Genomic DNA, 12,137 nt, shown 5'->3' on the forward strand with positions numbered 1-12,137 from the left:
ATGGCGGAGGGGCGCGCCCCCCGCGCGGGGGCCGACGGGAAGGAGTTCGAACGGCGCCGGCGGGCCGCGGCGGCCATGGCGGAGGAGGCGCCGGAGGACGGCGCGGCGCGGACCCTGCCCAGCCTCAGGCGGCTCTCCCAGGCTCTGCCCTTCGGACGGAGCCATGGCCACCTCGGCACTAGCGGCCGTCTCATTGTGCCAGCGCTATGCTCTCAGGTAAGGAGAAGCGCGGGCGGCGGCGCCTCCGTGTCCCTTCTGTGTCCCCTCAGCCGCGCCGCGCCGCGCGGGAAAATCAAACTTTAACCTTATTCCTTTCGTTCCCCCCCCCACCCCGCTAGGAAAAGGCGGACCCGCAGGAAACAGCGTTCCTGCTGCGGAAAGCCTGGACGCTGTACAGCGTGACCCCCCTGTACGGCTTCCGCCGCGCCCGCCTCAGGGACTACGCGCGGCTGCTGGGCGCCTTCATCGCCGCCGAGAAGCACAAGGGGCTGGCGGTGGAGGTGGGCGTCGAGCTGGACATCAAGGTGGCCCTGTCCAGCCTTGCCGACATCAGGGGCAGCGAGCTGGACCAGGCTGCCCTCCTCGTGCAGGTGAGGGCGCTGGTTTTGTTCTGACGGAACGCTCTGTCTTGAAAGGAAGCCCCGAAGTTAAACCTTAGCAGTGTGGAATAGCTGCTGTGATTTAATGAAACAATCCTGTCTATTTTTAGCTGGAACGGAACATTTATAGTCTTAAGCTGCGCCCGGGGGAGGTTTAGGTTGGACATTAGGAAGAATTTCTTTACAGAAGGGATGATTTGACATTGGAATTGGCTGCCCTGGGAGACAGTGGAGTCACCATCCCTGGAGGTGTTTAAGTTAAGACTGGATGTGACACAGTCAAAAGCCTTGTCTAATGACAAGGCTGAACTTGGTCACAGGCTGGACTTGATGGCCTCAGAGGTCTTTTTCAGCCTAATTGATTCTGTGATCTCCCCTAAGCAATGCATACAGTAAATAGCAAGTTTGAGTTCAACTTTTTAACAGCATCAGAGTATGACTATACAGAGCAATCTCTGTCTGATGTTTTAGTTCAGCAGTCAATTTACTGCCAGGACTTGGATGGGTTATTTTTCTTCCTAGATGAAGCATAATCCCACTTCCTGACCAAAACTTAATTAATATTTCTGAAATGCTTTGCCTCATGTGAAATGTGCTACTGAAATGTCAGGTTCATTGTGGCAATGGTTGTAGGATGTACCATGGGAGTTAAGCAGCATAAACTCAGATCTCAGGACTGTTCCTAAGGAATTTAAAAGCGCTTTTTCTGCTGTTTTGAACAGAATTGCATTCCACTTTTAGGGATGTGCTGGGTAGACTGAATAATTGTATGTGTTTGACACAACAACAAAAAAAAAATTTAAAAAGTCTCAAAACTTTAAATCAGTATCTGTTTTTAGCTGATGAAAAAAAAAAAGCCATACTTGCTTTTCAGCATTGCAATGCTTCTTCTCCCCATCGCAGCTCTCTTCGAGGTCACGAGGCTCCTCCAGGAACTCCGAGGACAAACCCATGTGGTGGGGCTGGTTCTGCTCCATGTTTGGAGACGAGCTTTCCGAGAACGTGCCGGAGCACTTCACCTGCCTGCCCCTGTTCCTGAGCCACGGCGCCGAGAGCTACACCGCCCTGGTTGGCAGCTGGTTCCAGAAGACTTTTGACTGCTGCTTCCGCCGCCTGGCCATCAGCCCCCTGAACCTCAGCTGGATGGTGGCCATGTGGGCTGGCTGCAAGCTGGACAGAGCTGCCTCTGCCGTGGAACTCGTCTTCTCCGTGCCCCGCCTGGCGCAGCCCCTGGATATTTCCTACGCCATCCACCCGGAGGATGCCAAAGCTCTGTGGGACACGGTGCAAAAAACACCAGGAGAGATCACCCAAGAGGAGGTGGATGTCTTCATGGACTGCCTTTATGCCCACTTCCACAGGCACTTCAAGATCCACTTGTCAGCTGCGAAGCTGGTGAAGATTTCCACAGCAATTGCCTCAGCACACTGTGATGGGATTGTAAAGGTGAGGCCCTTAGTAGCAGGTTGTTCTAATGCTGGCCAAATAAAACAGCTGTACCTGAAAGTCTCATGGTTCTTTTGCATGATTTCCTACAAGGAATTGTTAAACCCTCAGCTTTTACTAGTCATACTTTGCTTTAGAGGTGGGGCAGCCACCAGTACAGTATTTTATTACTGTGTTGCAGCAGGAGCTACTTGCCTGGGGCAGAAATAGGTGTATTAGCTGTGGTATGAACAGGAAAGCTTCTTAGGCCATAAAATAACTCATTTTGGACTTAAAAAGATCCCAAACTTCAAAAAAAGTTCCTAGCTTTCTAGTATTGTAGTTATTAAGACACAGGCAGAAGACTCCTTCACGTGTAAACCTTTTCATAAAGGTGCTGGTCTTTCCACAGAGGTTATCTCCAATATCCTTCAAACCACAGAATATTAATTCTTCAAGCAATACAATATTTTCTTCTGAGTTAAAGAACAGTTTGTGTAAGTGCAGTTGTTTAAATTTACCCTATGATGGGACTTGGCACACTGTGCAAATGCAGTTGTTTAAATTTAGCCTATGATGAGGAGCACATTGCTTGTTTTTATCTGTAATAGCTTAAAACTATCTGAAACAACTTTTCCTGTTGCAGGTAAGTACACAAAGATATCTCAGGCTTTCTGAAGGGTGCTCCTGTGGAATGTGTGCTGTGTAAATTCAGATATGGCTTTTCATAATGGGATAGGATTCAAGTTGTATGCAGTATGGGAAAAGTAAAGCAACAGCAGAGCAGCTGAATAAACACACAGAACACTTGGTAGTTTCCTTCCAAGCAGGGCTTTGGTGTGTGGAAATCTGGCAACTGCAATTGTTGCTTTGACAGGCTTTTTCTTTTTTTTTTTTTTGCAGATTCTACACAGCCAATACCTGCCTGGAGTGCTGATGCTACTGACTGAACTCGCAATCTCTCAGATACAGTGAGAGCCATTTCAGTAGCTCTTCATACTCAATGTTTCTGTTTGGACAATCTGTGCTGAGAAACCCCCAGGAAACTCACTCCTGCAGCATCTTCTTTCCTCTCATTCTGGCTGACTTTGGACAGACTAACTCCAGCACTTGGCTGTGTAATTCCATGCACAGCAAAGTCGAGCAGACATTTGGCCCTGAAGAAGGGCTGCAATGCAAATTTGTGACAGCTTCCTGAGCAGCTTTGTTTTCTCAGAGTCACTAATTTCATTTATGAGCAGGTATCAGCTCAGAGACAAACAGTGCAAGTTCTTGGTGCAACTTCCTGGCAGGTATTTCTGTTGTTTCTAAGTTGGTTTTCACTGGACAGCCTAAGCTATGCAGATCTTGGCTAAACTGTGACTACTCTTGGGCTAGCCTAAATGCAAAGTTCAGCACACCTGAGAAAGGGTGCATGCTCTACAACCCAGGGCAGAAAAATCCAGGTTTCTAACTCATTTTTTAGTTTGTTAAGGGTACTTGGTAATGGTGATAATGTTCATTTATGTTCCAGTTGGGCATGAGATTGGACACGAGGCACTTGTCAGCCTGTTGGTCCTCCCAGGCATGTTGATAGATAGGAAAGTGAGGTGTGGATAAGCTTGATGGTTACTGGGCTTTGTCCTGATGTTTGTAATCTTGGATGTAATCCTGTAGGCCAGAGAGCTCTCAGGGTTGGAGCTGTGTGCTAGAATTTGATGTTGGATCCCTCCCTTCTGAAGCAAGTAAGAGTTCAGAGGGACATTTAAGGAACAGAAAGTAGCACCTGCTGAGATATTTTTGTAACACAGTACTAAATAAAGAAAAATTTTTCCATCTTTTGTCTTAAGGAAAGACCACTACTGTCTAATTAAATATATCCTTGCATGAAACTTACTTCCAATTACAGCTTTCCTGACCTAACCACCCCTTGTTCCTTATTAAATGCTTCTGTGAGCAGCAAAATTCCAAGTCCAGTTTCTTGCTTCACACTTGTGCAGCACCTCTGGGAGCTGATTTGTGCTATGACCTTCTCCTAAATAGGGGTGCAAATTTCCTTTCTCTTCCCAGTGTAAAACTGCCTAACACATGACATAACTGCATGCCTAGTTCCTAACCTGTTTCCAGAATCAAGCAAAGAAACATGCACTTGGTTTCAGATTCTTTACTAGTTGGATTGTTTTTGCATGTTAAAGCTGAAGTCTGTGGTAATTCTTACCCTGCTAAAAGCAGCTAAGTGCTCTTCTGAAGGTCCTGGCAGCTCAGCAGCTACTTAAACTATCACTTCTGGTGCTCTAGTTTCCTGATTTCAAATATCTCAGACAAAGTTTGCTCTCTGGAGTCACAAGAGCACTGGACAAAGGAGTAGAAGGTCTGGAAATAACTGGCACCTGTATTTGGTTTGAAAACAGGACTGTTACACCCAGGGCTAAGTTTTAAATCTAATGCTCAGCTCTTTCCAACAAGTTTGCATAAATAATCCCTAAAAACCTAAATTCTTATAGCCTCTCTTAACCCCTTCCTTGTGTTGTCCTTATTGTTAAATGCAGTTAAGTGAGCAGAGATAAGATTTAGCCAGATAGCACAGATACTTCCTTCCAGAAAAAGCTGGCTCTGAGTGATGTGAAGGGTAACAAGAAACAGCAGAGTTTTAAGCCTCTTTTACTGGGATTTATCTGGGGAAAAAAAAACCCCTCCAGCATCTTTGTCCATATAAACCACAGAAAAACACCTCCCACTGCTTTCACCCCAAGGAACAAACCAAGAACAGCGTAGAAGAAATTTATTAAGATAGCACTATTTATACAAGTTACTCATGCTAGAAAAAAGCATAAATGATACATGTAAACATTTGTTTACAGAATACTTGTCTTCCTTGTAAAGGTGCAAATGATTTTCATATGTAAACACAAGAATACCGACCTTTGGGGGGGAAGGGGATTTTATAAAAGTTTTAATGTCCCATTTATGACTGTAGTGTATTTTTTTACTATATTCAAGCACATTAAAGTCTGAGTTACATGAATCAAACTATGAAGTTAAAGAACTTAAGGTGTCAGCACTGCCTTTTTAATCTCAAGAATTTACAGTCCTCTTTTTCAAAATGAAATTTAGTAAAGGTCCACAGTTAGATCAGGTGCAAAAGGTCATTCTTCCATACTCAGTAGAAATTACAGTAAAAACAGAACTGTTGAGTCTTGAGTTCTTCCCTGCTCTCCCCCCACTCCTGGGTGACTCCACAGTTATTCACAGTGCCAGAAAACAGCCCTTCCCCTCCAAACTTTTTAAATGAGCCTCCCACCTTTCCCTGCTCTAACCACACACAGGCAAAGTGCACAAAAACCACTCAAAGAGAGGGCACCATCCATCATGGTCAGGAACTCTACAGACACAGACAAGAGGGCAGCTGAGGTGAGGCTGGTCTGAGGTTTTTTTCCCAGCAGGAAGGAGCTGGCTGTGGGTCTGCCCTTCTAGCAAAAACACAAGAAGTGGGTATCAGAATGAACAGATGATACCTGCACCCTGCTTCAGACAAGAACTGATATCAAACAGGCAACAGGAGGAAAAAGGCTTTTAAAAGTGAGCTAGAGCTAGGTGGATTTAAGTTCTGTCAGTGGTTGCAGGATAAAGTACCAGTGTGGGTATAGCCAAACTGTATTCCACACCCAGCTGCATTATTTCTGATATTATTCCTGTTAGTGGTGAGTCCTTTGTAACAGCTGGGAGCTGGCTGCAGTGTTCTCTCTGTCCTCACAAAGTGACAGCTACACCCAGCCTAAGGGGGGGTCATGTCTGCCAGTGGGCAGAGTCCTGTCAGGGACTCCCCAAATATCCTATGACTCAGGATTCCATCATTGCATTGGGAAACCCCTTGCTCTGGGGAAGGGATTCAACATTCCTGCCTGGTTTTGAGGGTCCATGATCTGGGAGTTAGGGAATTGGACACAACCACCACCACTGGACATCCAAAGAAGGACCAGGCCTTTCCACAGGACCAGTGCTTTTGACAAGACCTCATCCATTACTCTAACAGGACTGCAATCACTGTTTAATCAGGACTGGTTTTAAGCCACTCTTTGTGTATTCACTGCATTTATTGTCATCTCTCTATTGAATTGCAACTCTGACTTGAAATCTCTCACAAGGTATTTCTGTGGGGTTAATTCCTCCTGTGCTGGTTCACCTTCAAATCAGCACAGGTTCACACACAGGAGAGAGGAGAGGAGAGAAAAGCTGAATTTTTGTACAGTAAAAAGGCATTGCTTGAAATCCTTTTCCTCTCACCCTTTTTGGGCACTTCACTGATTCAGCTGAGCAATGAGAGTTCCAGTTCTGAAAAGATACTCAGGGCACCCATCTCACAGCCCTCCTGTCCTCTAAGAGACCCCAAATGATACCACAAGGGCTGGAACCACAGTAGCTGGCAGGACACAGCCCTGCCCAAACCACCAGCTGGTCGAAATGCAAGTCACACATATACATATATATATATATAAAATACATATATATATGCACACACAGATGTATATAAAAAGCTGGAATCATCGCTGTGAGCGATACAAAGGAAATACATGATACAAATCAAATGAAAAAATAAATATACTCTGTGCACAGAAAAGCTTCTGCGCAAAGGTGGCACCTTGCAGGTCAAGTACTTTTTTTTTTTTTGAAGCTCTCTGTAAATAAGGCAAAAGCAATGTTTTCTGTATCACTTTCTTTCTCTTTCGCCCACCAAACAGCTGCCACATCCACTGCTCCCACAGCAGGAGGGAAAGGAGGAATCCCTCCTCCTGGCCAGACTCCCAGTACAGAGTGTATAGGCTCTACATCAGCATCCTTTTAGGCTACAATAACTTTTACAGTTTGGTTTATTCCAAAAATGTAGAACTATTTAGAAAAAATACGGACATAAGCAACACTTCTACTTTTGTCCAGTGGTTCCCTGGAGTCTGACAACGTGGTCTCCCGCGGGGCACACTCTCACAGAAGTCAGTTTTTATAATTCCATAGAAAGAGTTCACCGACAAAGAGTTACATTGGAGCTAGACCGTGCATACTAGAGCTGCAAAGAGGTCCAGTGTCAACAAGTCTCTTCAGTTTTTTTTTCTAGGAATGAGAAGGCAGGGGACTCCCCCCCTCTGGAAGCTTACCATATATGAGATTCACAGTGTGTCATTTTGATAACCCCCACGCCTCCGCCCAGCCGCCGGTAGTTCATCCCGCCGTACAACCTGCAGAGACAACATTCCAGAGTCACACACTGCCTCACATCCTCCTCCATGGGGACACCAACCTCTGGGAGCTGCCATGGGAAACACTGAACCATCTTTAATGTCTGCTTAAAGTGAAGAGGTTGTGGAGCACCCATCGTACACACTTCGTAAGTAAACAGCTGTATTTGCTCGTGCCTTTTTCTCTCACAACAGAAACTGCTAATTGATTTGACACCAAATTTCTGTTAAATAAATACTTCATCCTCCCTGTCTGGTAAGAAAACGAACTTTGTAGTCTGTAGCTGACCTTAAGCTAGGTTTTGGGTAACACAGGACTAGGCTTAGTCCTCACAATTCAACTAATGTATTTTTTATGTCTAAACCCGTATATTCAACTGAGCCAACTGAGATATAACACATCCCAAGCACCATCTGCTGACTGCAATGGTGTCTGCATTTCACAGGGATATCAGATCCCTACAGATTGCAGCTGCCTGTCCCCCTCTATGCCACTGGAGTCTGCTGGCAGGAACAGGAGAAGCAAGTTCTGCAAACAGCTTTGTTAAAGCCCAATTGCAGCAGAATCATTTCTCAGTCAAGCTGCACAAATAAAAAATATCTTCAAGGTACAAAAGAAAGGGAAGACTACAGAAGCTGGTCACCTATATTGAGTTCAGTGGAGGAAAAAAACACAAGCTAATAATACCTTGAATAATCTCCCAAGCTGTGTGAATGCCTGCCAGGCAGTCACTCCTAACTCTGGACTGTCACAGGAGTAGCTGAAAAAATTCCACTAAGGAATCTGATGTATGTACCACTTTCTCCTCAACTGCTTTCCTCAGCAGTTCAAAAGGTCCTGTGGATCCATGGCTCATCAAACCAGGGGAAATTCCTCCACTGCTGCTCACGACAGCCATTCTTACCAGTGAAGGGTTAAACTACTACTACCACTAGTAAGAATAAGGACATTAATTTCTTTCTATTCCCCACCCTTGCCAGATCACCACAGCAGCAAAAATAACCACAGGAGTTTGATACTTTATGCTAATTACATTTGGGAACTGAAAACACAAGCAATTGTTTTCAAGTATAGTTATGACTAGAAAGGCTATCTTTCCTCTTTCTTTTCTGCTCAGCATATATTTTGATCAGCAATTTCATATTATTTGTCTCATCTTGGAGATTCTTCCAGTAGCTGAATCCTGCTGATTTAAAGGGGAATAACACCATGTGCTTTAAATGTTTTGTCTCCTCCAAAAGGATTCAGAAATCACTGCCTCACATGGCAAGGAAGAAGTGATCAGGCCAAATTCTACATGGTGGCTTTGAGTTCCTTCTGCTAAGGACAAGCCCAGTTTTATTGGGAAGCAGGAGAGACTCAGCCCAAAATGAACAGAAGGGGCGTGGTGAGGTATTTTCAAAACGTGGTTCTTTCTTGCAAGGCAAGAAGCCAGAATGGGAATGTTGTGATGGCTCTACCCCACACAAGTTCTCTATTATGGTGTGTACCACATTCCTACTTTGCCTGGGACAGCTCCAGCTGGATTTCACTGTTTGATTATCACAGAAATTCAAGTTACCTCCACGTGTTGGCATCTGGATCAAACACCTCAATGGTCTTCAGGTACGTTGTGCCATCAAAGCCCCCCACTGCCATCAGCTGTCCGTTCACCACGGCCAGGCCAACCTGCAAAACAGCCATCAGACAGCAGCTAACTTAGCTGAGATGTCCTGAAAAGAAGGGTTAAAATGAAAATATTAATGAAACTATTTCATAACCGTGTTTGGTGAAAGGCAGTCTGCAGTAGAGAGTTGGTTTTTTTTCTTTAGGGCACAGCACAAATTAAATATCCTAAAAAATGAGACCTGGAAAGTTAAATATGTATCTCAGAATATAGAATCTCTCAAAGAAAAAGCAGGGGGTTCCCCTTATAGTCAGCTACAAGAAGTAGAACCATCTGAGTGATGATAAATGCATGAGAACCTAAACCTTTTTCATACAAAACTTATGTTCTGGACTGAAATTCTTCACCAAGAAAGACTATTTACCAGCCCAGAGCATTTGGTTAAAGTAACAGAACCACAGGCAAGCCCCTGGTCTCAAACCTTTCAGGTTGTGGCTTGGACCATCTGTAAGCACTCTGGCCTCCAGACTTTCTATTTAATCTTTGAAATCACTGAAACATCAAAACATGACCACTTCCAGTGGAAAACGTGGAGTATAACAGAAAAAAGGGAAGGTGCACATTGTAAAATGGTCCCTGTTTTGGTTTTGAGGAAGTCAGGTGAGCTGCAGATACAGCTGCATGTGTTTAGCAGTTTCTGTAGAAAGCAAGCACAGAAGCAGCTGATAAAAAGTCACTGTCTAATGAGAAACTGAAGTGGACAGTGCTGGGCAGCTCACTCTGTGTTTGGAAAACAGAAATAAATATGTGTTCTCTCCAAAAGCAGTGGTTGCTCAAACTGTGATTCATACTTGCCTCACCAGACACTGAACACTAACTCACAGACAGAACTCATCCTCTCCTTACCACATAATCCATATCTAATGATAAACAGCCAGATCATTTCCATCTCCCCAGCCACCATGGCTGCTGAAAACACTGCATAACCTGTTGTTCACAAGAGAGCACCACGATCAGCAGTGGATGGGAACTTGCTGTCACTCACAGCATTCAGGAGGAGAGGCACAGCCCAAGTGAAAGCCCAGGAGCCCTGTTCCCACACATGCCTCAAGGCAATGAGAGTCTGCTGGGAATACGGATCTGAACATGTGCTAACCCAGCTTCCCAGCTTTTTCCTCTCAGCAACTGGGTGTTTTCACCCCCTAATTTATCCAGAGACATCCAGGTATTAATTTGATAGTGTTCTTTGATGGTATTTCATACCAAGTACAGCTATGACACCTAAAATCTCCTCTGCTTCAGGCTTAGTCGACTGCATACAAGCCCCAAAAATATTTAAAAACACCCTCAAATGTCTCATTTCCCCATCCTAAACAGCTGTGTGTGGCATGACTTGGCTATCTCTTCACCTTATAGTCTTGCTAGAGAGCTTTTTGCAAACTTTTTCCCTCACAGAGAAAAGGTGAAGATGCAGAGGAGGAAGCAGGAGAGCCTTGTGAGAAGACACTTCACTGTGTGCTCTCCCCACAACAAGAGTGACAATGACACCCTGCCCTGTGCCCTCTGTCCCCACATGGTGACACGTGGCAGGGATGAGCCCACCAAGCCCCATATGATGCCTGGAGGGGCCACCTGGAACAGAGGGTAGGCAGTGTTAAAGGAGCAAAGCAGGGATTAATTAAAGGAATAAAGTAGGGATTTGTTAAAGGCCTTCACAGGATACACCTTGGGCAGTACAAGGCTACACCCAAGAGGGATGACCAGTCACAAGTTTTCACACTTTTATAAGTTCTGGTCCATTTCTATATTGGGGTTAATTGTCCAGTTACAGCTCCAAGTTATGCAGTCCCATCCTCCCAGTTTGCTCTCCTCAATTTGCTGTTGTTTGCACTTTGTGGGCCTGAAGCTGCAATGGTGCCTTTGGTTCTGGGGCTGGAAAAGGATTGTTTTGTGTGACTGAACTGTAAGGAGAACTTGCCAACACTTTATATGAAGTTCAGAGTTATAAACACAGTGCAGAATCTGGAAAATGTGTGAGTCAGAAAAACAGAAACTTCCACAGACACTGAAGGATCTGATCTGCAGCCTTGGAAGAAGCTTGGATTGATGTAAAAGTACAATATACAGACATTAAGCAGAAAAATCATAAACTTGTGTTTCTATAGTTGTAAGGATATGCTTTAAATAAGTGAGAAACTGTATTGATAAGATGGTGAAGGGTTTGTAATGTAAGGGTGTGGTTGTATAGAATAAGCTAAGAATTTAGAAGTTATGAGAGTGTGCAAGTGAGACAGAAGCTCTTGGATAAAAGTATCCACAGTGCAGCAGAAGTAAATAAAGGTGATAGGTTAGAAAAGCAAAATAAATTTTGTGGCAACTGTCTATTGGGTTAGAAAGTTCTACATTGCCTTGTTACAAAGAACTTGTGACTACTCTTGAGCTATGGCCGAATGCTTCCTCCTCTAAAACCTCATGGGCTCTGAGACTGATGTTTATTTGAGCCATAAATCATTCTTAGCTTGAAAACAGCCCCATCCCTTCATTTCTAATGGCAACAATGACAGGAAAACATGAAATGTAAAACCTGAGGCATCAGACTCACCCCGCTGCGCCGCGACGTCATGGCCACCACGGGGGACCACTGGTTGGTGCGTGGGTTGTACCTCTCAGCACTGCTGAGCTCTGTGGTGTCATCCCTGCCTCCCACAGCATAGATCATGTCCTGGTACACAGCACAGCCCAGGTGCTTCCTCCTGGTGCCCATGGGGGCTATCGTGTGCCAGCGGTTCTCCTGGGGGTTGTAGCGCTCCACTGCCGAGGGAGGGAAGGTGTGCGGTCAGCAGGGTTGGCAGGCAGTGGACCTGACTTTTGGACCTGATTTCTACACACCAAAAATGCCATAAACCCAATTGTTCTCTCTTTTCCAAAGCCATGAACCCATTTGTTATCTCTTTTCCAAAGCTATGAACCTCTTTTTTTCTCTCTTTTCTACCAAAGCCATTGAACCCCTTTGTTTTCACTTTTCTTCCAAAGCCATGAACTCATTTGTTCTCTGTTCCAAAGCCACGAATCCCTTTGTTTTCTCTCTTCTTCCAAAGCCATGAACCCATTTGTTCTCTGCTCCAAAGCCATGAACCCATTTGTTCTCTGCTCCAAAGCCATGAACTCATTTGTTCTCTGTTCCAAAGCCATGAACCCCTTTGTTTTCTCTTTTCTTCCAAAGCCATGAACCTGTTTGTTCTCTCTTTCCTTCCAAAGCCATGAACCCATTTGTTCTCTGTTCCAAAGCCATGAAC

General features: G+C 44.9%; 2 protein-coding genes across 4 annotated transcripts in view; one reads left to right on the forward strand and one right to left on the reverse strand.

The window, feature by feature from the left end:
- On the forward strand, nt 1–4,775 carry CENPL (centromere protein L). Its single transcript, XM_030953206.1, has 4 exons — nt 1–216; nt 339–590; nt 1,503–2,045; nt 2,928–4,775. Exons 1-4 carry the CDS (start codon nt 1–3, stop codon nt 2,997–2,999), a joined length of 1,083 nt encoding a protein of 360 aa, XP_030809066.1. The 3' UTR covers nt 3,000–4,775.
- Nucleotides 4,772–12,137, reverse strand: part of KLHL20 (kelch like family member 20) — a 26,888-nt gene continuing 19,522 nt past the window's right edge. For 2 of the 3 annotated variants that reach the window (XM_030953203.1, XM_030953202.1), the window contains 4 exons: nt 11,444–11,652; nt 8,797–8,903; nt 7,154–7,234; nt 4,772–7,065 (listed from right to left, as the gene is read on the reverse strand). In XM_030953203.1, the coding sequence (XP_030809063.1) occupies nt 7,035–7,065; nt 7,154–7,234; nt 8,797–8,903; nt 11,444–11,652 (428 nt within the window). In that variant the 3' untranslated portion in view covers nt 4,772–7,034. Of the gene's footprint in view, nt 7,235–8,796; nt 8,904–11,443; nt 11,653–12,137 lie in introns of all 3 variants that reach the window. The other variant, XM_030953204.1, reaches the window with a different exon arrangement.

The sequence above is a fragment of the Camarhynchus parvulus genome, chromosome 8 (assembly GCF_901933205.1).
Source record: "Camarhynchus parvulus chromosome 8, STF_HiC, whole genome shotgun sequence".
NCBI lineage: Eukaryota > Metazoa > Chordata > Aves > Passeriformes > Thraupidae > Camarhynchus > Camarhynchus parvulus.

Excerpts from the sequence above, each read along its gene's own strand:
- CENPL (XM_030953206.1), top strand. The coding sequence starts at position 1 with ATGGCGGAGGGGCGCGCCCCCCGCGCGGGGGCCGACGGGAAGGAGTTC. Across the intron at positions 591-1,502 it reads AGGCTGCCCTCCTCGTGCAG|CTCTCTTCGAGGTCACGAGG; the intron begins GTGAGGGCGCTG and ends TCCCCATCGCAG. Across the intron at positions 2,046-2,927 it reads ACTGTGATGGGATTGTAAAG|ATTCTACACAGCCAATACCT; the intron begins GTGAGGCCCTTA and ends TTTTTTTTGCAG.